Here is a 22,168-nt window from a genome sequence, read left to right as displayed (position 1 = left end):
TCAATTCTATTGTGATGCAACTTCCCTTTGTTATCTTTATAGGAAATTGACAAGATGGTTTTTGGAGAGAACCTCTTGATATTGTACCTGCCTTCTATTGTGATCACGCTGGCCAATTTTATCACACCAATGATCTTTGCCAAGATCATCCACTATGAGGATTATTCCCCAGGCTTTGAGATCCGGCTGACAATTCTTAGGTAATGCCTAGACATGCCAAGCAGGTCACCACTTGCCCACTTTCTTGCCCATGGCAGACATTGCTAATCCACTGTGGCACCTTTTCCTGCTGAGCCAAGAATCCTCTACAACCTTTAGGCAGCCCATGAATGAATCAGAGTTTGCCCATGCAATGAAATTTCTTTGACTTAAGCATGTACTCAGTGGTATTATATTTTTGGTTCATGTATTAGTGCATCAGCAGCTGAGGGCATAGGTTGGGGCCCTGGGAGGTGGTATTGCTCAGAAGATATTAGAAATGACAAGTGTCTACCAGCAGGGGAATGAAGAAATGAGAGGGGGAAGGGAAGGCAGTTGATTAAGGGTGTCTTATTGGGGCTATTGGCAGTGGGGGCTCAGTCCCATCGGGCAACTGGGAGTTTAGGTGGGAAATATCTTAGTGGGTTCCCACTCACCAAAGTGTTTATCCTGTACTCCGTAAGGGTGGCTGGCTCCCAGAGGCATCAACTCTCCCATGCTCCTACCTCACTACCCCCCAAATATGGGCCTTGGGAAGAGAGGGGTGCTTGCATTAGGAAGCTATGGCATCTGCTGGGATAGCGAGTGCCGAGAATGTGTGGCCAGGTCAAGACTATGTTTGCTACAGTGGGCTTCTTATAATTTGTGATAATATCTCTTCTCATTCTAGATAAATACTCAGTTTCTTAGGAAGAAAGGAGGGGAGAGAGGAAGGAAGGAAAGAATGAAAGAAAGAAGGAAAACAAAAGAAAGAAAAGGAAGGGAGGAAGAAAAGGAAAGGAAAGAAAAGAAAAAAGAAAGAACAGCTGTAAAGGAGGGTCTTATCTAACACAAATAAGTTGAAGAAGACTGGGAGGGGATTGTGTGAAATAGAGTGTTTCATGCCTCAAATGGCATTTGCATTTTTAAAAACTTTTTAATATGGAAAACTTTAAACACAACAAAAGGTATTATAAACTTACATGTGCCCATCACTCAGGGTTTTTTGTTTCTTTGTTGTTGTTGTTGTTGTTTTAAGATTTTATTTATTTATTTGAGAGAGTTGGGAGAGCACAAGCATTGGAGAGGGTGAAGCAGATTGCCCATCCAGCAGGGAGCCTGATGCAGGGCTCGATCCCAGGACCTTAGGATCATGACCTGAGCCAAGGGCAGCCACTTAACTGACTGAGCCACCCAGTCTCCCCCATCACTTAGTTTTGGTCATTACCAACAATTTACTTATCTCATCTGTCCCCTCCACTCACACACACACACTTTTGCTGGATTATTTTAAGCAAATCTTATTTCACCTTTCCCCCCGTTAACCGATTATCAGAAACCTAATAAAATTAAATCAGTTTCCTGCTAAAGTTGCAAATGACTTTCTAGGATTGGTTGGTTCAAACGAGGATCCAAACAAAGATCGCATGCTATGTTTGGTCATTATGTCTCTTAAGCCCCCTTTTTCTTTTCAGAATTCCCCTCCCCTTTCATTAAGCCATTGATTTGTGGGAGAAGCTGGGCATTTGTCCTGTAGAATGTCCCCTAGTGTGAATGTAGTTCATTGTTTCTTCACGTTGTGTCGTTCTGTAGCCTACAGTTGATACAAACTGCTGTGTAGATTCTGACTTTTTATTGGATTCCATTTTTATTATTTTTTAAAGATTTTATTTATTTATTTGACAGAGAGAGAGAGCACAAGTCAGGGGAGCAGCAGAGGGAGAGGAAGAGGGAGAAGCAGGTTCCTCACTGAGCAGGGAGCCTGATGCAGAGCTGGATTCCAAGACCCCAGATCATGACCTGAGCCAAAGGCAGATGCTTAACTGACTGAGCCACCCAGGCACCCCTAGATTCCATTTTTAGTTATAGGCCCCTCCTCAGTGGTGTTGGGTACTCGCATTCCACCAGGAAGGATGCAATGTCAGGTGGCATGCTGCATAATGAGAAGAGTGAGCAGATGTGTGACTTTGCTTTTTCTTTTTAATCTTTATTTTTTTCTTTTTAAAGATTTTATTTACTTATTCATGAGAGATACACAGAGAGAGGCAGAGACATAGGCAGAGGGAGAACCAGGGTCCTCGAGGGGATCCCAATGTGGGACTCAATCCCAGGACTCCGAGACTACGACCTGAGCTGAAGGCAGATGCTTGACCACTGAGCCACCCAGGCATCCCTCATCTTTCTATCTTTCTTTTATTTTTTACAATCAAGCAATAGAAAAGCATCTTTAAAAAATGGTTAGCCCACTCTGCCCTTCTGTCTTGAATCCCGCTTCCCCAGGCAGCCCTCATCTGCAGAGTTCCTGTTCATTCGCACATTTTGTATTCTTTTAGAAATAGGATCATATGTAAGTGACACTCTGTAACATGCTTTTCCCATTCTCAGTATATCAGACATCACTCAAACCTCTTACTTAGAAGATTCAATTAGTTCCCTTCAGGAATGCATAATGTTCTACAGTGTGGCTCTATCATCGTGGATTCAGAAATTGCCAGCTTTCTGGTGCCTTTTTTCCCTTGCCATTTAAAATAATTGTAGCAAAAAATATACATCACATAAAATTTACCATTTTAAGTGTTTTTGTTTTTTTTATCATTTTTTAAAGATTTTATTTATTTTTTGACACAGAGAACACAAGTCGGGGAGCAAGAGAGGGAGAAGCAGGCTCCCTACTAGGCAGGGGGGGTACTCAATCCCAGGACCCTGGGATCATGACCTGAGCTGAAAGCAGGTGCTTAACTGAGCCACCCAGGTGCCCCTTAGATATTTTTAAGAAGATTTTATTTTTAAGTAATCTTTATACCCAATGTGGGACTAGAACTTACAACCTCGGGCAGCTCGGGTGACTCAGCAGTTTAGCGCCACCTTCAGCCCAGGGCGTGATCCTGGAGTCTCAGGATCGAGTCCCAGGTTGGGGTCCCTACAGGGAGCCTGCTTCTCCCTCTGCCTGTGTCTCTGCCTCTCTCTCTCTCTCTCTCTGTATCTCATGAATAAATAAATTAAATCTTAAAAAAAAAAAAAACTTACAACCTCAAGATCAAGAGTTGCATGCTTCCCTGACTGTGCCATCCAGGTGCTCCCATTTTAGAGATTTTTTATTTTTTATTTATTTTTCTTTTTTTTTAAATTTTTATTTATTTATGATAGAGAGAGAGAGAGAGAGGCAGAGACATAGGCAGAGGGAGAAGCAGGCTCCATGCACCGGGAGCCCGATGTGGGATTCGATCCCGGGTCTCCAGGATCGCGCCCTGGGCCAAAGGCAGGCGCTAAACCGCTGCGCCACCCAGGGATCCCTAGAGATTTTTTAAAAATGATTTTATTTATTGTTTGATTTATTTATTTAGAGTGCACACAAGTAGGGGGGAGAGGCAGAGGGAGAGGAAGAGAGAGAGAATCTCAAGCAGATTCCATGCTGAGTGTGGAGCCCAGTATGGGGCTTGATCTCAGGACCCTGAGATCATGACCTGAGTCGAAATCAATAGACCCACAATGCTAATTACTTGTGGGTTTGCTTTGAAGCTTTTCTGCCCTCTAGCCTCAGTTCCAAGGAGCCAGCCTGCCCTGAGGCTGCTTCTTCCCATCCTCTCTCCTCCCTCTTTTCCCTGCAGGTGTGTCTTTATGCGGCTGGCTACCATCTGTGTGCTGGTGTTCACCCTGGGCTCCAAGATTACATCCTGTGATAACTACTCCTGTGAGCTCTGTGGCTACAACCAGAAACTCTACCCGGTAAGCCTGCAGGGGTGGAAGCGTCCTGTGGGGGGTGGCCATTGTGGGGCGACAGGCTCAACGTCAAGAGAACAGCCCTCAAACTATGGGTTTGAATCCCAGTTGATCCACTTTCTTACTGTGTAGCAGAGTTGACACTGGAGGTATGTCTATAGGCTTGAAAACCAGAGTCTCTGCTGGAGCTCAGATCCTCCAGAGGCCACAGGATCTGAGGGTGGACAGGGCATTGGAAGGAGTGTGAGAACCTGGCTTTCTCTGCCCCAGTTGGGCCTCATTTTCTTTTGATCTTTTTTGGTTTCAGTGTTGGGAGACCCAGGTTGGGCAGGAAATGTACAAGCTGATGATCTTTGACCTCATCATCATCTTGGCTGTGACACTTTTTGTGGATTTTCCTAGAAAGTAAGTGTGAGGGATACCCCCTCTTCTTTCCACCTACCCCTCCTGTACCTCCCACATCCCCAGTGGGGGCTCCCATCACAGCTGCTCTTCACAGAGTGCTGACAGGAATCACTGACGACCATCCACTGACTTACAACCAGCTCTAGGACATCAACCCCCTAGTCCATTAGGTGCCCCCTTGAAAGGTAGGATGAACAGAAATGGTTCCCTGAGGCTTCCATGGAGATGGCTTCCAGCCATCAGCACAGCTCCTCTCCGGGGAGACCTTCCAGGTTCACACCCCAGCACTGCCACTTGCTGGTCATGTAACCTCGAGCAAGGTATTTAGCTCTGTGCCTGTTTTTCTGCCTGTGAAATGGGGATAGTATAGTAGCCAGAGCCACTTCACAGCACAGTTGTGAGGATTACATGAGAAAATGCAGATAAAAGTACTGTGCACTCAAAAAAATATTAACTATCACCATCATGATTATGATGTCATTGCATTATTATTATTGGCATCTCTGAGCCTTAGGTGAAACTCTGCACTTAACCACTTTTTTACCCAGATGTACAAATTATCCAGGCATGTCGAGTAGTCCAGTAAGCCCTTAAAAATAAACTTTAAAAAAATAAACTTTCCATTTATTTATTTATATATTTATTTACTTATATCTATTTATTTTAGAGCGAGAGAATGAGAGAGCGGGGGAGGGGAGGGGCAGAGGGAGAGAGAGGATCTTAAGCAGGCTCCTCGCTCAGTGCTGAGCCTGACACGGGGCTCAGTCTCACAACCCTGAGATCATGGTCTGAGCCAAAATCATGAGTCAGACACTTAACTGACTGAGCCAGTTAGGTGCCTCAAAACACTCCTTTTAAAAACCTACACAAATATGACAGGAATGTGTGCTTATTAAAAAAAGATGTTAAATATTTAGAATTTAAATAAATACAGAACTTTATAGAATAGCTCCCCAGCCTCACCTCATTTCTCAGAGGTGGCTATTGTTAACACTTTGGGGTAGATCTAGCAGTCCTTAAAAATAAAAACACATTTACATAACTATATATGTAGGTAAACACACAGTCTTGCGAGAAGTGTTCTTTTTCCCCGTATAAATGGGATCACAATCCATCCACACTGGTGTGCAGCTTGCCCTTTTTTTCCGCCTTGTACACACAGAATATCATGAACAACTTTGTGTCAAGACACATAGATTTTCTTCATTTATTTTAAAGAATGTGTAGTATAAGTCCATGCCTTATAATTTGTCATCATGGCCCCTACTGGTCGGCATTTAGATTGTTTCCGGTATTTTTGCTAATATGTGGCAATCTATAGTGAACCACTATGTGTGTTAATCTTGGGCCCTGAGTCCTAGGGTTTCTGTAAGAAACTTGTAGTAGGATTCCAGGAAGTGGTGTGCTGGGTGCTAGGGTTCTCATAAGACATTTTCTATGTGAATGTGCATTACTCTTTGGGCTGAGTGGCAAGCAAGAGCCCAGAGACTGCTCATGTCATTAATTGTCACCACAACCTGGTGAAGTAGGTGGTGTTATAATTCTCCTCCCTTCCAGATGAGGAATACTGAGCCTCGTCTAACCTTATTTGGCCGGAAGCTGTGGATCTGAGATTCAGCCTCTGGTCTTAAGGATTCCAGAGTTCACTGTATTCGGCAACTTCTAGGCATGTGACTCATCAGTTTCCACAAGAAATGTGTGTGGAAACAGCCCTGATTTAGTGGACCTGGTTCTGTGGCCTTGGCAGGCGCTGGCCATCCTGGTGAGAAATTGTCCTGTTTGTTTCCAGGCTCCTGGTGACCTACTGTTCCTCTTGGAAGCTGATTCAGTGCTGGGGACAGCAGGAATTTGCCATTCCTGATAATGTTCTGGGGATCGTCTATGGGCAAACCATTTGCTGGATTGGAGCCTTTTTCTCACCTCTTCTTCCTGCAATTGCAACCTTGAAATTCATTATCATCTTTTATGTGAAAGAGGTAAGGAGAGAGCAGGGGTGGGGAGCTGATATTCTGGACCATTCTTGATTTAGCAAGGCAGGTCCTGTATTTGCAGCCCATGCACACCCCATCAAACTATCAAAATTACATCCCTTATTTGATAGATATTTTTATTCTGGAAAAAAGACTTTGAATGGATTTCCACATCTTTATAATTTCCAGAGTTTTGTTTAAGGGTTTCTTTTTCTGCTTCTGTGATTTAAATGTTTTTGTAAGAAACCATCTAAGAGCTGAGCCACAATTGATTCATGAGATGACAGTGGCACATTTTAGTGATCACAAAACGTTTAGTTTCACAAAATGTTTAAGTTTTTGTTTTTGTTTTAAGATTTTATTTATTTATTCATGAGAGACACAGAGAAAGAGAGAGGCAGAGACATAGGCAGAGGGAGAAACAGGCTCCAAGCAGGAAGCCCGATGCAGGACTTGATCCCGGGATCACTCCCTGAGCTGAAGACAGATGCTCAACTACTGAGCCACCCATGTGTCCCTATTAATTTAAGTTTTGTGATTTTCCATCTGGATGTTGGAGCCAGTGTATTTATTTTCAGGTCTCATTTATTTGTGTAGCTCCTCAAATGGCTCGCAGATCTCCAAGCATTGTGCCTGAGATACGTGCTTATTGGGTAGAGTCGCCCTGAGGAGGACTAACTGATCTGGGCTTATTAACTGAGCTTCTTCTTCTTTTTTTTTTTTTATTAGAGAGGCAATTTATGCTCACTATTAAACTATATACAAGGGCGCCTGGGTGGTGCAGTCGGTTGAGTGTCCTACTCGGTTTCAGCTCAGGTCATGATCTCAGGATCATGAGATTGAGCTCCGCTTCTGGCTCTGCACTCAGTGCAGAATCTACTTGAGATTCTTCTTGCTTCTCCCTCTGCCCCTGCCTCCCCACCACCCACTCTCTCTCTCTCTCTCAAAGTAAATAAATCTTAAAAAAAAAAAAAAAAAAAAAAAAAAACTTGGGCAGTCAGGGTGGTTCAGCGGTTTAGCGCCACCTTCATCCCAGGGCATGATCCTGGAGACCCAGGATCGAGTTCTGCATCGGCTCCCTGCATGGAGCCTGCTTCTCCCTCTGCCTGTGTCTCTGCCTCTCTCTCTCTCTCTCTCTCTCTCTCTCTGTCACTCATGAATAAATAAATAAAATCTTAAAAAAAAACTTTATAAACTATATTCAGATATGTATATGGTAACTTCGATCCCTTCTTCCGGAGATTCCCTCTGTTAACAGGCTCCATGCTCACTAATTACCTATTATGCCAAGCCCTAAGGATTCAGAAATGGAAATAATAATAATAATAGTAGTATTAATAATAATGACAGCAATCATGGTTGTTAGAATACCATGTGGCCCCCACTCTGCTGAATACTTTACACAGGTTATCATGTAATGCTTACACACATCTTTTGAAGTAGGTACTAATACTAGCCATATTTTATAAATCAGGAAGCTGAAGTTCAGAGAGGTTAAGTAACTGGCCCAAGGTCACATAGCTTATGAGTGACTCCAGATGTACTTCACTCTAGAACCTAAGGTATTTATTTATTATTATTTATTTTTAATATGAGAGAGAGAGAGCACCAGTGGTGGGGAGGGGCAGAGGGAGAGAGAGAAGCAGACTACCCGCTGAGCAGGGAGCCTGATGCAGGACTCGATCCCAGGACCCTGAGACCACGACCCAAGCTGAAGGTAGATGCTCAACCAACTTAGCAACCCAGGCACTGTGAACTTAAGGTATTGAATACTTAAGTAAGCAGAGCCTTGAATTGGGCCATACTTCCTACCCAGATGTTTTGGCTTTTGAAGAACGTTCTGGTGCTTTCATGTGGAAACTTCCATTGGTCAAAGGCACCAAAGGAAAGAAGGGTATGAGAAAACTTAGAAGAACTTTTTCCTTTTCCAGAAAATATTAGTCACCCAGTGCTTTCCTTGTGTTTGGCCAAATAAAGACGTGTGGGGGTAACAGAATAGGTCATGGGCACTGGGCTGAATTCTGACACTACAGGCCTGACCAGCCAGCCACCCCCAAAGAGGACATCAGGGGTCCTTGGTACTCATTACCATCCAGCTCATGAGATTTTCTGGACTGCTAACGTCAGAACAGCTTGGGTCCCCCTCCCCATAAAGTAGTTTTTAAAAATATTAAGGAGAGGGGCACCTGGGTGGCTCAGTGGTTGAGCATCTGCCTTCAGCTCAGGGAGCGATCCCGGAGTCCTGGGATCGAGTCCTCCATTGGGCTCCTGCGTGGACCCTGCTTCTCCCTCTGCCTATGTCTCTGCCTCTCTTTTTCTCTGTGTCTCTCATGAATAAATAAATAAAATTGTTTTTAAAAATCTTTTAAATATTAAGGAGAAATTTTATGCCTGTTACTATCCCCTCGCCCCTTTCCACTTGGTATTTCTACAAGTCTTTTTTTGCCTCGATACAAATATTTGTTTTTATTTTAATTTTCTTAAAAGATTTTATTTATCTGAGATAGAGAAAGCGTGAGAGAGTGAGTGAGAGAGCAGAGGGAGAGGCAGAGGGAGAAGCAGACTCCCTGCAGAGCAGGGAGCCTGACATGGGACTCAATCCCAGGACCCTGAAATCATGACCTGAGCTGAAGGTAGATACTTAACCAACTGAGCCACCCAGGCACCCCAGAAATATTTCCTTTTAATATGGAGGAAAAATAAATATGCTTTTTTAAAAATTGAAACAAAATCTCCCTTAACTTGTTATAGGTTATTGTAAATCCATTTAATACATATTTAAACACCTATAAGGAATACTTTTTTTTTTTAAGATTTATTTATTTATTCATTCAGATAGAGCAAGAGAGAGGCAGAGACACAGGCAGAAGGAGAAGCAGGCTCCATGCAGGGAGCCCGACATGGGACTCGATCCTGGGTCTCCAGGATCACTCCCTGGGCTAAAGGCAGCACCAAACTGCTGAGCCACCAGAGCTGCCCAAATACTACTTTTTTAAAAACTTAACAAGGGAGCTTGTGTGTCTCATGAATAAATAAATTCTTAAAAAAAAAAAAAAACGTAAACATCATATAGCACATTTCACAGTGCTGTGCAGGATGTAGAGCTCTCTCACCCTAAGGGTTACACGGTTTCCCACTGTCCAGATGCGCTTCAACCTTCAAGTGGCCCCTGTTGATTGCTACTTAGGTTGCTTCCAGTTATTCCCAGATATCAACAACTGTAGCAGTAAACATCCATTCATATGTATTTTGGCTCCTTTATTCTGTTTTCTCATCGGGATGAATTTCCCCAGGATTAGGGCCTGGGTTAAACATGTTTCATTTTGACTACCCTCTGGAAAAGTCATACCAGTTTACATTCCCACTGGAACACATGAATGTGCTCATTTATCATACTTTTTTCTCTTTCTCTCCCTTTAGATGAGTCTTCTTTATACCTGCAGACCCTCCCCAAGGCAGTTCAGAGCATCCAATTCTAATTTCTTCTTCCTGTTGGTGCTGTTGATCGGACTGTGTTTGGCAATAATACCTCTGACAATCAGCATGGCACGGTAAATATGACTTTGTTTTCTAGAACATTTGCTTGCTTCTTGACATGTCTCTCCTTTTTTAAAAAGTTTAGTTATTTATTCATGAGAGACACATAGAGAGAGGCAGAGACACAGGCAGAGGGAGGAGCAGGCTCCCTGCAGGAGCCTGATGTGGGACTCGATCCCAGGATTCCAGGATCATGACCTGAGCTAAAGGCAGACACTCAACAGCTGAGCCACCCAGGCATCCTGACATGTCCCTCTTTTATAGTAAACGGTCCCTTGCATTCTTTATTAGCTCTCCTCATGGTACTTCGCCTACAGAAGTCAGTAAGTGAGTTTTGGTAGCCAGGCCCACCTTTATTTTGAAATCTCACTTGGGACACTGGAATGTCTTGGCCCACTTCCAGAATTTGGGCTTGCAGTGTTGCCATTGTTTTAGAGAGTGTCCTACCCTACTCCCTTATCCTTGTGCCTTTCTTCTAGTCTCCTTTTGGATTATTTCTTTTTTTTTTTTTTTTTAATTTTATTTATTTATGATAGGCACACAGTGAGAGAGAGAGAGAGAGAGAGAGAGGCAGAGACATAGGCAGAGGGAGAAGCACGCTCCATGCACCGGGAGCCCGACGTGGGATTTGATCTCGGGTCTCCAGGATCACGCCCTGGGCCAAAGGCAGGCGCTAAACCACTGCGCCACCCAGGGATCCCTTGGATTATTTCTTTGTTTTTGATTATAAAAATAATACATGCTCCCTGTAGAAGACTTGGAGTGTCTTCAGTGTGACAAGCACTGCGCTAGGGGTATAGAGATGATTCAAACATGGCACAAGGAAGTAGAGTCTAGTGTAGAATTTGGTAAGAGCAGACATGCTTAAGACTAAGAATCAGAAGTTGAGGGTTCAAACCCCAGTGGCCCTACTTCCTAGGAATATAACTATTTATACCAAAGGCCGGCAAACATTTCCTGTAAAGGGCAAGCTTACCTAATATTTAGTCTTTGTGGGCTATATGATGTCGATAGCAACTGTTCAACTCTTTTGTGGCATCATGAAAGCAACATAGACAAGATATAAACTAATGGGCATGAGACTGGGCTCCATTAAAACTTTATTTATCAAAAAACAGATGGTGGGCCAGATTTGGCCCATAGGCTATAGTTTACCAATCTGTCTGACTTATAGTCTTATGGAATTCCATTTCTTCATCTTTAAATTAAAATTCTTGAACTTTGAATCTGTCTCTCAGATTTTATTTTTTAACCAATTTGAGTGTATATATTTTTATTGTTTTTTGTTATAGTTATAGATGTTATGTAAAAAGTCAAACAGTACAAAAGGGTGTAAATTAAAAAGGAAAATTTTCTCCATATCCTCCCTTCTTGGTTCCATTCTACCAAGGTAACCACCATTAATATCTTATGAATACTTCCAGAAATTCATACAAACAATGTATTTATTCTTAAAAAACACATACGGAGGGGCAGCCTGGGTGGCTCAGCGGTTTAGCGCCGCCTTCAGCCCAGGGCCTGATCCTGGAGACCTGGGATCGAGTCCCATATCGGGCTCCCTACATGGAGCTTGCTTCTCCCTCTGCCTGTGTCTCTGCCTCTCTCTCTGTGTGTCTCATGAATGAATAAATAAAATCTTAAAAAATATATATATATATGGAATAATGCTGTAATCATGTTTGGTTGGTTTTTTTTTCATGTAATTTTATATTGTGCCCTTTTTTATGCCAGCACATATAGAACTCTTATTGTTTTAAAATGTTTTTTTAGCTTTGATTTTATATATAATAAATACATTCACATGGCACAAAATTTTTTTAAAAAAAGCATAAGAGTATATATGATGGAAATTCATTTTCCAGTCCTTTTTCCCAACTACTTAGTTTCTGTTTGGGAACCAGTCATTTCACATCTCTGTGTCTCTTTCAGTGGTTTTTTAGTATTCTGTTTTGTGAATGGATCATAAATTGCTCATCCATTTTCTTAAGCAATAGTTAGGTTGCTTCCAAGAATGTTTTTTTAATCTATAAAGAGAGAGGGGCAGTGGAAAACCTTATACACCGAACTTTGTGATGTGAATGTAGGCAGTTCTTTTAGGCCTTAATTACAAAATTTTTCCATTGTAATTTTATTTAAATTTTCCCCACTTTTTATTTTGAATAATTTTAAATCTGTAGAAAAGTTAGAAAAATAGCAATAGTGAACACTCCTCTACCTTTCATTGGATGTCGCAGTTGTTAACATTTTGCTACATTTGTTTTCTCTCTCTCTGCATACATTTTTTTGTGTGTGCTGACCTATTTGAAATTGGTATAGGCATCATGACATACCTAAGTAATAGCTTCAGCCACCCCCTTTTGAGATCTGGGGGTGCACAGAAGATTGGAGCTCAATACTTGAGTGTGCAGCTCCTAAAAATAAGAGCATCCTCCTTCCCATGCATGCATCACATTATTATATCTAATTAATATTAATGTCATATTTCTACTTTTTCAAATATCTCCAGTTGTCCCGAAATAGTCTTTTATAGGCTAATTTTTAAAAGGAGGCTCTTTTGAGTTGTTTTTTTTTTAAGATTTTATTTATTTATTCATGAGAGACACAGAGAGGCAGAGGGAGAAGCAGCCCCATGCAGGGGCCCCAAAGTGAGATTCAATCCCAGGACTCCAGGATCATGCCCTGAGCCAAAGGCAGATGCTCAACCACTGAGCCACCCAGGTGCCCCAACATTTTTGACCTGAATGTACTAAAAGGCCCTTATGAACAGGCAGTTCCTCACAGGTCATGATAATAAGCATATGGGCGTGCAGAGGAGAGAGGCTCAGCCTGGGCTGCATGCATCACCCTGAGCCCCATGGTCTGTATCCCAGCAGCATCCCTTCCTCGAAAGCCTGTGGGCCATTCACCAACTTCAACACCACCTGGGAGGTGGTTCCCAAGACGGTGAGCACCTTTCCCAGCTCACTGCAGTCCCTGGTCTATGGCATCACATCGGAAGCCTTCGCAGTGCCTTTCTTCATGATCATCTGGTAAGAACTGCCTAGACCCTTGCAGATATTCTCCATTGCGGTACAGGAACCCATCTCTACTGGGAAGTGAGAGCTCATTTGCTACATGTGATAAGTTGCCAAACCTCTGTGAGCCTCAGTTACCATCTTTAAAATGGGCATCATAATAGTGAGTTCTTTTTTTTTTTAAGATTTTATGTAGTTATTTATTTAGAGAGAAAGTATGCATGCGTGAATGGGGGAGAAGTAAGAGGAGGGGAGAGAATCCCAAGCAAACTCCATGATGAGTGGGGAGCTGGCCATAGGACTCAATCTCACAACCTTGAAATCGTGACCTGAGCTAAAACCAAGAGTGGGAAGCCACCCAGAGGCTCCATAATAGTGATTCTTTTTTTTTTTTTAAGATTTTATTTATTTACTCATGAGAGACACAGAGAGAGAGAGGCAGAGACACAGGCAGAGGGAGAAGCTGGCTCCCTGCAGGGAGCCCAACATGGGACTCGATCCCAGGTCTCCAGGATCATGCCCTGGGCCAAAGGTGGCACTAGACCGCTGAGCCACCCAGGCTGCCCAATAGTGATTCTTTAAGAAGGTCACTGAGTGAGTTCAGTAAGATCCTACAGCTAAAGCACTTAGCCCAATGCCCGACATAAAAACTCAATAAACATTGCTAAATAATATTCCTGATTATTTATAAGATCACTTGCTCTTTGATAAAGGAAGTGATTACTGGGCAGAGAGAAGAGCACCAGATTAGAAATATGCACTTGAATCCTGGCAATACTACTTGTACATAGTATGAGTCCTCTCTGTGCCTCAGTTTCCTCACTTGGAAAATGAGAGTAAGAATAGCATAGGTTGTGAGAAGAAGGAAGTATGGTTAACAAAGTGAAATGCATTAGCAGAGGACCTGGCCCTTGGTAAAAAGGCTCAGTAAATGATAGGTATTGTATGTCAGGGTGACTAGTCTTTTCTGCAAGTGAATCATTTTCAGTGTTAAAGTAATTATTGGGCCAGCTGGATGGCTCATTTGGTTAAATGTCTGACTCTTGATCTCAGCTCAGGTCTCAATCTCAGGATTGTGGGTTCAAGCCCCACACTGGGCTCCACCCTGGGTATAGAGTCTACATTTAAAAAAAAAAAAAAGAGTAAAAAAAAAAAAGTAGTTCTAGTCACAGGTGTGCATTGAAATCTTAGTGTGTGCTGGGTGTTGTTCTAATTACAGTCTATCCTCATTATTCATGGATTCCATTTTTGTTTGTGTATTGTAAATATGCCTACTTGCTAAACTGCCCAAATCAGTACTCAAGGCAGTTTCATGGTCATTTGTGGACTCAGAGTAGCAAAAACTTTGAATCACCCAAAAAGCACTGTCTTAGTCTGTTTGGGTTGCTGTAACAAAATATCATAGGTGAGGTGGCTTATAAACAACAGGAATTTATTTCTTACAATTCTGGAGGCTGCAAGTCCAAGATCAGGGTGTGAGTGAGCATGGTTAGGTGAGATCCCCGTTCAGGCTTGCAGACTTCTCTTTTCCTCACATAGCAGAAGAGATGACTAGCTCTTTGGGGTCCCTTTATCAGGGCGCTGATCCCACTTGTGAGGGCTCTGTCCTCATGTCTTAATCACCTCCTAAAGGCCCCTGCTTTCTAGTATCATCACTTCGGGATTAGGATTTCAACATATGTTCTCGGGGAGGGGGGTTGGGCCCAGAGATTCACACCATAGCATGCATGTTACCAGCTGGAGTCAGCGCAATAGGCTGCCTTCTTGCTTCACCTCTCGTACTATACTTAAGTGTCCTTTTGTGATCTAGGTGGGACCTAAGTTTCTTGGATTTTGTGCTTTGGGTGGGTCATTTCACGGTTGAAAATGGCCATGAGCATAGTGCTGAAGTGCTTCAAGTCATTCCTAAGTCCAAGAGGGCTGTGATGTGCCTTACAAAGAAAATAGGTATGTTAGATAAGCTTCTTTGAGATGTGTTATAGTTCTGGTGACAGAGTTCAATGTTAAGGAATCAACAATAGTATTTAAATAAGGTTTTTTTTCTTTTTAATTATTTATTCATGAGAGACACAGAGAGAGGCAGAGACACAGGCAGAGGGAGAAGCAGGCTCCTGGTGGAGAGCCCGATGTGGGACTCAGTCCCAGGACCCTAGGATCATGACCTGAGCTGAAGGCAGATGCTCAACCACTGAGCCACCCAGCTGCCCCTAGATAAGGTGTCCTTAAACAGAAACTAGGTTATTATTGATAACTTTCTTTCTCAATAAATATGAAACCTAAAACAAGGTATTGATCAGTTGACAAAAATGTTCTGACAGATGACTCCAGGAACCTACCCCCTCCTTGTGTTTCCCCCTACATTCGTTCAGAATTCATTAATTCAGTGTTCCTGGAGACTTTATAGAATATAACTACCACACATAACTGGAATTGACTGTAGCTGGCATGTATTAACTGTAATGACATCATTGCAGTTATGATACAGATATTCTTACAGTAAAACCCTACCACCATGCAAGAAGTGAACCCCCAAAATTTATTTATTAAAAGCAGGGTACTGGGATGGCTGGGTGGCTCAGTGGTTGAGCATCAATAATAAACAGAAAAATTAAAAAAATCTTAAAAAAATAAATAAAAGCAGGATACTTCTTTAAGATTTTATTTATTTATTCATAAGAGACACAAAAAGAGGCAGGGACATAGGCAGAGGGAGAAGCAGGCTCCCTGCAGGGATCCTGATGTGGGACTCAATCCTAGGACTCCAGGGTCACAACCTAAGCCAAAGGCAGATGCTCAACCTCTGAGCCACCCAGGTACCCCAAAGGCAGGATATCTTTGATGGAGATTAATAAAATGACTTTGGGAAGCTGTGCAGTCAGGCTGGAATTCTGAGTATCTCAGGTCAGCTACTCCATTCTAGTGGGTTCGCTTGGCTAGTACCATCTGGTGGTGGCTACTTGATCTGGCCATACTTGTCCTGTGGCCATGGTGTCTTCCAGAAGATTATCATTGATATCAGTGATTCCAGTGGTCCTTATTTCCTTAGCCCTCTACAGGGAGATTGGACAGGAATCCATCTGCCCTTCATGGAAAGTAATGAAGTTGCCTTCTGTTTTCTTGGGGGGGGGGGTCATTCCACTGCCCCTCTCCCCCAAAGATAATAACTTCAACCACCCCCATTTTGAGATTTGGGACCTCGCAGAAGATAGGAACCAGTTGCCAATTGCTTTTATCCAAGGATGTATTATCCTAGGCTTGTTGTCCCTGGTCTTACTATATTATTCCCATTATACAGATGAGAAAACTAAGGTCAGAGAGGTCTCAACAGTGATCATCCACAGCCAGTTCATTCCCCACTGAGCTGTCTAGACCATTTCCTTCTCTCTCCCTGTCATATCGTGTGTGACAGGAGAACACCAACAGTCTTTAATATTAAGACGCAAGGCATGAATCAGTCTCTGCTACACTGCCAGCTACAAACCCCTCTGGGGCTGTTTTTGATGCCCTCTGCTTGGGAGAGTTTTCTTTCTTTCTTTCCTTCTTTCTTTTTAAAAGATTTTTTAAAAGTAATCTCTACACCCAATCCAAGGCTCATACCCACAACCCCAGATTTCTCCTTCCTTCATTCTCCCTCCCCCCACTTCCTTTCTTCTTTCCCCTCCATCCATCCATCCGTCCCTTCCTCCCTCCCTCTCCCTTCTCTCTCTCTCTCTCTCACTCACACACACACACACACACACACACAAATAAACCTGTTCTGAGAAAAGTGGATCCAGCTGTTTTTCCAGTGCCTGTCAAATTGCACAAACTCCCTAGTGACCTCTCCCTTGTGTTGCAGCCTCATCATGTTTTACTTCATCGCCCTGGCCGGAGCACACAAGCGAGTGGTGGTCCAGCTTCGAGAGCAGCTGTCCCTGGTAAGGAAGAACAGGTGCAGAGGGTCATGGCTGAGGACATCTACCCAGGACACCTAAAGGAAAGTGGTGCTTTCCCTAGAGAGAGGGAGGAATGCTGGGGCCCTGCTCACCCCTACTTCCCTGAACTGTGTTCAGGCCAGGCCTTCCCCAGCTTCATCCAGTCACAGGCTCATTCATGCCTTCAACATGTACATTGACCACTACCTGTTCCTCATACTGTGCTGGGATACTGTGGTGACAAAGGATGACGAGACTGCTCAATAGTTAAAAACCATGAATTCCAGTAGCAGTAGCTGCCATGAAGGTAATACGGACGAGGTAGTTAGATGATGAGCCGCCCTCTGCTGCTGTAGATGGTGGCCTCGGAGGGCCTCTTTGAGGAGGTGACATTGGAGCCGAAGCTTGAATGATGAGCCAATTGTGGGAGGTCTCAGGGATGAGAGTAAGAGGCAGAGGGGACAGCGAGAGCACTCCTGGGAGCTGAAGGACAGGTGGCCTGGCTGGAGAGACAAGATGGTGCTGGATTATCAGCTGGGGTCACAGCATAGCCTGAGGGCTCTGCTAACAAGTTTGGGTTTAATTCTGAGTGTGATGGGAAACCAATGAAGTGTGTTAGGTAGCAGCCTAATGTACATTTTTTAAAGATTATTATTTATTTAGCATGTGTGTGCATTTGCGTGTGTGCGAGCCAGTGGGGGTGAGGAGGGAGGCAGAGAGAGAGAGAATGTCAAGCAGACTCCACCCATGCGGGGCTCAGTCTCAGGACCCCAAGATCACGACCCCAGTGGAAACCAAGAGTCAGATAGTCAACCAGCTGTGCCACCCAGGCGCCCCATCAGTCTGATGTGCATTTTTAAAAGATTGTTGGCCACGTTGTGAACAAGGCACTGTGGAGGGGCACAAGTGCTAGAGGCAGACCAGTTTGGAGGCCATTACAACTGTCCATGGTTAGGATCCTTAACCCCGAGTCTGACAGGTAATTGATTAGGTTGCAATGATGATACTTGTTTTCAAATATATTGAACGTGCTCTTGCACTGATTTCTATCTTTAGGAAAGTCGTGACAAGCGTTACCTGATCCAGAAACTCACAGAAGCCCAGAGGGATATGAAGAACCGACTGGATTATCAATGAGGATCCCGCCACGTGTGGCTCATGAGCTGACCTAGTGACCTGCCAAGACTACAGGTCTGGGTTCGGAGCAGAAGTTTTAAAATATATTTTTCTGGAGTTGATGTTTTCTGAAGGTGACTCCATATGTGCAGCTGCGGTGGTGGTATTTTTGGCACCCGGGCCCTATGTAGGGCTTCAGTGACTTAGAAAAAGCAGGTTCTAACCAAGTGTTTGCATATAGACCAGGAGCTTAGTGACTCTCCCTCAAAACTTATTAAGCTGTTTAAGCCTTTAGAACAAAGACTGAGGAAAGAGAGCCCTTTTATATTTCTAAAAGCTTATTTATGTTGTCTTTACAGTTAACTGTAGGGGTCACCCGTTCATGAGGCTGGTTTCTTTGGAACCAGGTTCTGGGGGTTTAGGAGAGAAGTATTCCTTAAGAGGTAGTTACCTCTTTGAATGATTCTGTAGATTTAAAAGGAGACCAGATTTTTCCTTTTTTTCATAAAGAGAAATCCTTGAATTGGGATGTTTGGAACAGATGGTGGAAACATGGGAGAGGATGGTTGTGTAATCCTAGCTACCTGGTTGTAATATGAGAGAGAAAAGGCATTCCTGCGGTGTGAATAAGCAGGAATACCTGGATTAAGCTTTAGGAGGAGGGGAAAAGCCGCAGATTGAGGGCCTTGACGTCTTAGCTTCCTGGGCATTTTGCTGCAGCCTTCTTACTCAGGGGAAGCTGCCTCTATGGTGCTGAGTCCCTTCTGGGCCTAAGTTCCAAAGACTTAGTAGAGGGCTCTGGGTCATCAAAATTAAGAGGCAAAATTTCAAGTCTTCCAAATGCCATTTCCCTTGCTGCCCTGAGGTCTCCATTTCTGACAGACACTTCACATTTTGGAGGCTGACATAGAAGGGCAGTTCAGTATATCCAGGGAGCACAGAGCTCCACAGTTTATGTGCATGATGCGTGTTGGAAGAGGTGGGTTGCAGCATCAGACCAACCTGAGTGTCCTAGAACATACAATGCCAGTGTATTCCAGGCACATATGCATATATATAGGGCTATTGTTTTCTTGTGCCTAAAGTTTTTAGTTTTATTTTACAAAGTATGCAGAGTATTGCTTAAGGTTTCCGTTATAGTAAGAAAAAAGAAAAAAAAAAAAAACATGTGCAATAAATACCTCAGCATAAACTTACCTGAAATTGATAGCTCTGAACCTTTTAATAGAAGTCTAAATTATTTCACATCATCAGTTCTCATCCTAATATCTTCAGAATCTTTTCCAAAGTACTTAGTTTTAGAACGGACTGTTTGAGCCTTTCTTCTGTTGTTTTCCTTACTTTCACTGGCTCGAAACCTTTTCCTAGGGAGGATCCTGGAGTTTAAAGCTGGGTACATGTTCTAGAAAGTTGCTGCTATGAGTATTTCCCACCCGCACCCCTGCCCTCCATTACTCAAAAATGATTGCCTCCTTGCTCTGAGGAGCAGAGCAAGCTTGCTATAGCTTCACATTTCTGTATATTTGCCCCTTTGCCATCTCATTTTCTTGGTCTTCCCCCAACATTAGCATTAACATGGGATTATTTATGTACCTGTGAAACTGATGAGTTTTTCAAGCTAATAATAACTAGTATCATGGAATTTTGAGTAACCAAAAGTTCACTCTATCCTCACTTGAAAAAAATTCTTATTGTTGGCATTTTTGCCTAGCACACTTATGTTTTTGCCTTCACCATGCTTCTGAGGACAAATTGTGTTGTGTGTGCGTGTGTGTGTGTGTATGTATGTAAGTGTGTGAGATGGAAACTGTTTTCTTTCCCTATTATAAAGTTGATACTGGTATATGTTAATATGTTCATTTGGTTAATGAATTTGGTTAATGTATGCTAATATAGTCATTTTGGTTACATGCTGCTGATTTACATACCTTTTACTTGAATGTTTTTATATATTTTGATAACTTTAATAACTTCAAGTGATGTCTATAATTGCTGAAGCGCAGATCTCTAACAAATGTGCCTTAAAACTACTGATTAAACAGTATCTTGAAGGTTTAAAAACGTGTTTGTGTATATTTGAATTCATGTAGGTGTCTTGTCATCGCAATCAAGCGATCATGGAAAACTGTATCAGTTTGTAAAGTTGCTCTTTGCCTCTTCCTAGAATCACAGAACTATTTAATGCAATCACCAGATGAGTGCTTTTAAGACTCCTTGATTCCAAGGAGGAGTCTATGTGTGTTTTATACTAAAAAGACATAAGTTGGGGCGCCTGGGTGGCTCAGTGGTTGAACATCTGCCTTTGGCTCCTGTCATGATCCTGGGGTCCTGGGATCAAATCCCTCATCGGGCTCCCTGCAGGGAGCCTGCTTCTCCTTCTGCCTATGTCTCTGCCTCTCTGTCTCGCATGAATAAATAAATAAAATCTTTAAAAAAAAAGAGAAAAGATATAAATTATTTCAAGCACTCCCCTTCCCACCCCCCCTCTCCTTAGAGGGAGCCACTGCTAATGTTTATTCTCCCAGAAAATTATAATACATATTCAAGTAGATCCATGTATGTGGTTGAATGTATGAAGTATATATTTTTGAGCTTCTCTTTTTTTTCTTATAGCATCTTAAAGATCTTTCCATATAAATAGTCACTTCATTCTTTTTAATAGCTACACAGCATTCCACCGTATCAGTGTATACTTCCATAAGGGTTAGCTCCTTTTTTTAAAAAAAAAGATTTTATTTATTCATGAGAGAGACAACGAGAGGCAGAGACACAGGCAGAGGGAGAATCAGGCTCCATGCAGGGAGCCCAATGCAGGACTCGATCCCAGGGCCCCAGGATCATGACCTGAGCTGAAGGGAGATGCTCAACCACTGAGCCACCCAGGTGCCCCAAGGGTTAGCTCCTTGCTAGGCTAGATACTTGGTTCAGCTCACCAACACTGCTCCCCATCCATCATCCTGTTACAAACTCGAGGAGCTGGAATCTTAAAAGTCCCTGCAAGCATGTCTCTATTTCTCTGTTCTGCCTTTTTCTCCTAAAGAACAGGTTCTTGTTCTCTATCAAAGCAGGATTCCATATTCTTGAAATCACAAAATATTCTCATCCCAGTGAAGAGCAGAAGTCAATTAGGCAAGTTTTTAGTTTGCATTAACTCTTAAGTGGCAATATCTGATTGCAGCTACTCATGAGTAAATAATGATGGAAAAAGGTATGGGTTTTGCCAGAGTGGAGCTGCAAGGTCTAATCCCTGGGGAGATAGGACTTCTGAATGTGTCTTCTTTACATACGGTATGACTTTATTAGTAAATTCCATCTGGTGTATTTTCTCTCCAATGCATAGGGTGCTTGGGACCTGGCATGGCTTTGCTACTTAATTGTATAATTTTGTACAGGTGTCTTCACCTTTCTCAGATAAAATTTCCTTATCTTTAAATGGAAAATAAAACATATATTTACTTTTATTTTTGAGAATGGAGTTAGGGACTAATATACTTTTTCTTTTTGAAATTTTGTTTTCTCATTATAAAAATACTTGTTGGTTTTGTTTTTTTTTTATTAGAGAGATACAGAGAGCACATGAATGGTGGGGGTGGGGGGAGAAGCAGACTACCCACTGAAGGGAGTTAGACTGGGGCTCAATCCCAGGACCCTGAGATCATGACCTGAGCCGAAGGCAGATGCTTAACTGACTGAGCCACCCAGGCACCCTATTGCCAAATTCTTTTTAAGATATCACAGAGGGAGGGAGGATGGGATGAAAAGAAAGAAAAAAAATGTTGGTATTCTCATTTCTTTTTCACTTACTGTGTTTTTCAAAAGTTCTTTTTTTTTTTTTTTTTTTTTTTTTTTTTAATTTTTATTTATTTATGATAGTCACAGAGAGAGAGAGGCAGAGACACAGGCAGAGGGAGAAGCAGGCTCCATGCACCGGGAGCCCGACGCGGGACTCGATCCCGGGTCTCCAGGATCGCGCCCTGGGCCAAAGGCAGGCGCCAAACCGCTGCGCCACCCAGGGATCCCTCAAAAGTTCTTTATAAGCATTTCAATTGGCTACATAATATAATATCCAGATGGGTCATAATTTTTAACATTCCTTTGTTGCTTAATATTTTGTTTTCAAATTTTCCTGACCAAAAAAAAATTTTCCTGACAATAACTGGGACTTCTATAAATTTTTATTAACTTTTTTTTCTTCTTAGGAGCAGAGACCTAGAAGTGAGATTACAACAAAGGTTTAGAAAGAACATTTGAAAAAAAAAAAAAAAAAGAACATTTGAAGGCCTTTGAGAGGTTTATACTCTCAGTATAAAGTGAG

General features: G+C 42.6%; 1 protein-coding gene across 4 annotated transcripts in view; it reads left to right on the top strand.

Moving 5' to 3' along the window:
- The window catches only part of TMC7 (transmembrane channel like 7), a 54,570-nt gene extending 34,662 nt beyond the window's left edge, over positions 1-19,908 (top strand). For 2 of the 4 annotated variants that reach the window (XM_055341076.1, XM_055341075.1), the window contains exons 9-16: positions 43-200; positions 3,786-3,903; positions 4,205-4,302; positions 6,092-6,278; positions 9,693-9,823; positions 12,683-12,838; positions 16,662-16,740; positions 17,794-19,908. In XM_055341076.1, coding sequence (XP_055197051.1) covers positions 43-200; positions 3,786-3,903; positions 4,205-4,302; positions 6,092-6,278; positions 9,693-9,823; positions 12,683-12,838; positions 16,662-16,740; positions 17,794-17,874 — 1,008 coding nt within the window. In that variant the 3' untranslated portion in view covers positions 17,875-19,908. The remainder of the gene's footprint in view (positions 1-42; positions 201-3,785; positions 3,904-4,204; positions 4,303-6,091; positions 6,279-9,692; positions 9,824-12,682; positions 12,839-16,661; positions 16,741-17,793) is intronic. The other 2 variants (XM_055341079.1, XM_055341077.1) reach the window with 1 other exon arrangement.
- Positions 19,909-22,168: the final 2,260 nt, after the last annotated feature.

The sequence above is a fragment of the Nyctereutes procyonoides genome, unplaced genomic scaffold, assembly GCF_905146905.1.
Source record: "Nyctereutes procyonoides isolate TBG_1078 unplaced genomic scaffold, NYPRO_anot_genome, whole genome shotgun sequence".
NCBI classification, from domain to species: Eukaryota; Metazoa; Chordata; class Mammalia; order Carnivora; family Canidae; genus Nyctereutes; species Nyctereutes procyonoides.
The sequence above is the reverse complement of the archived record's forward strand: the minus strand, read 5'-3'. Positions and strand labels throughout refer to the sequence as shown.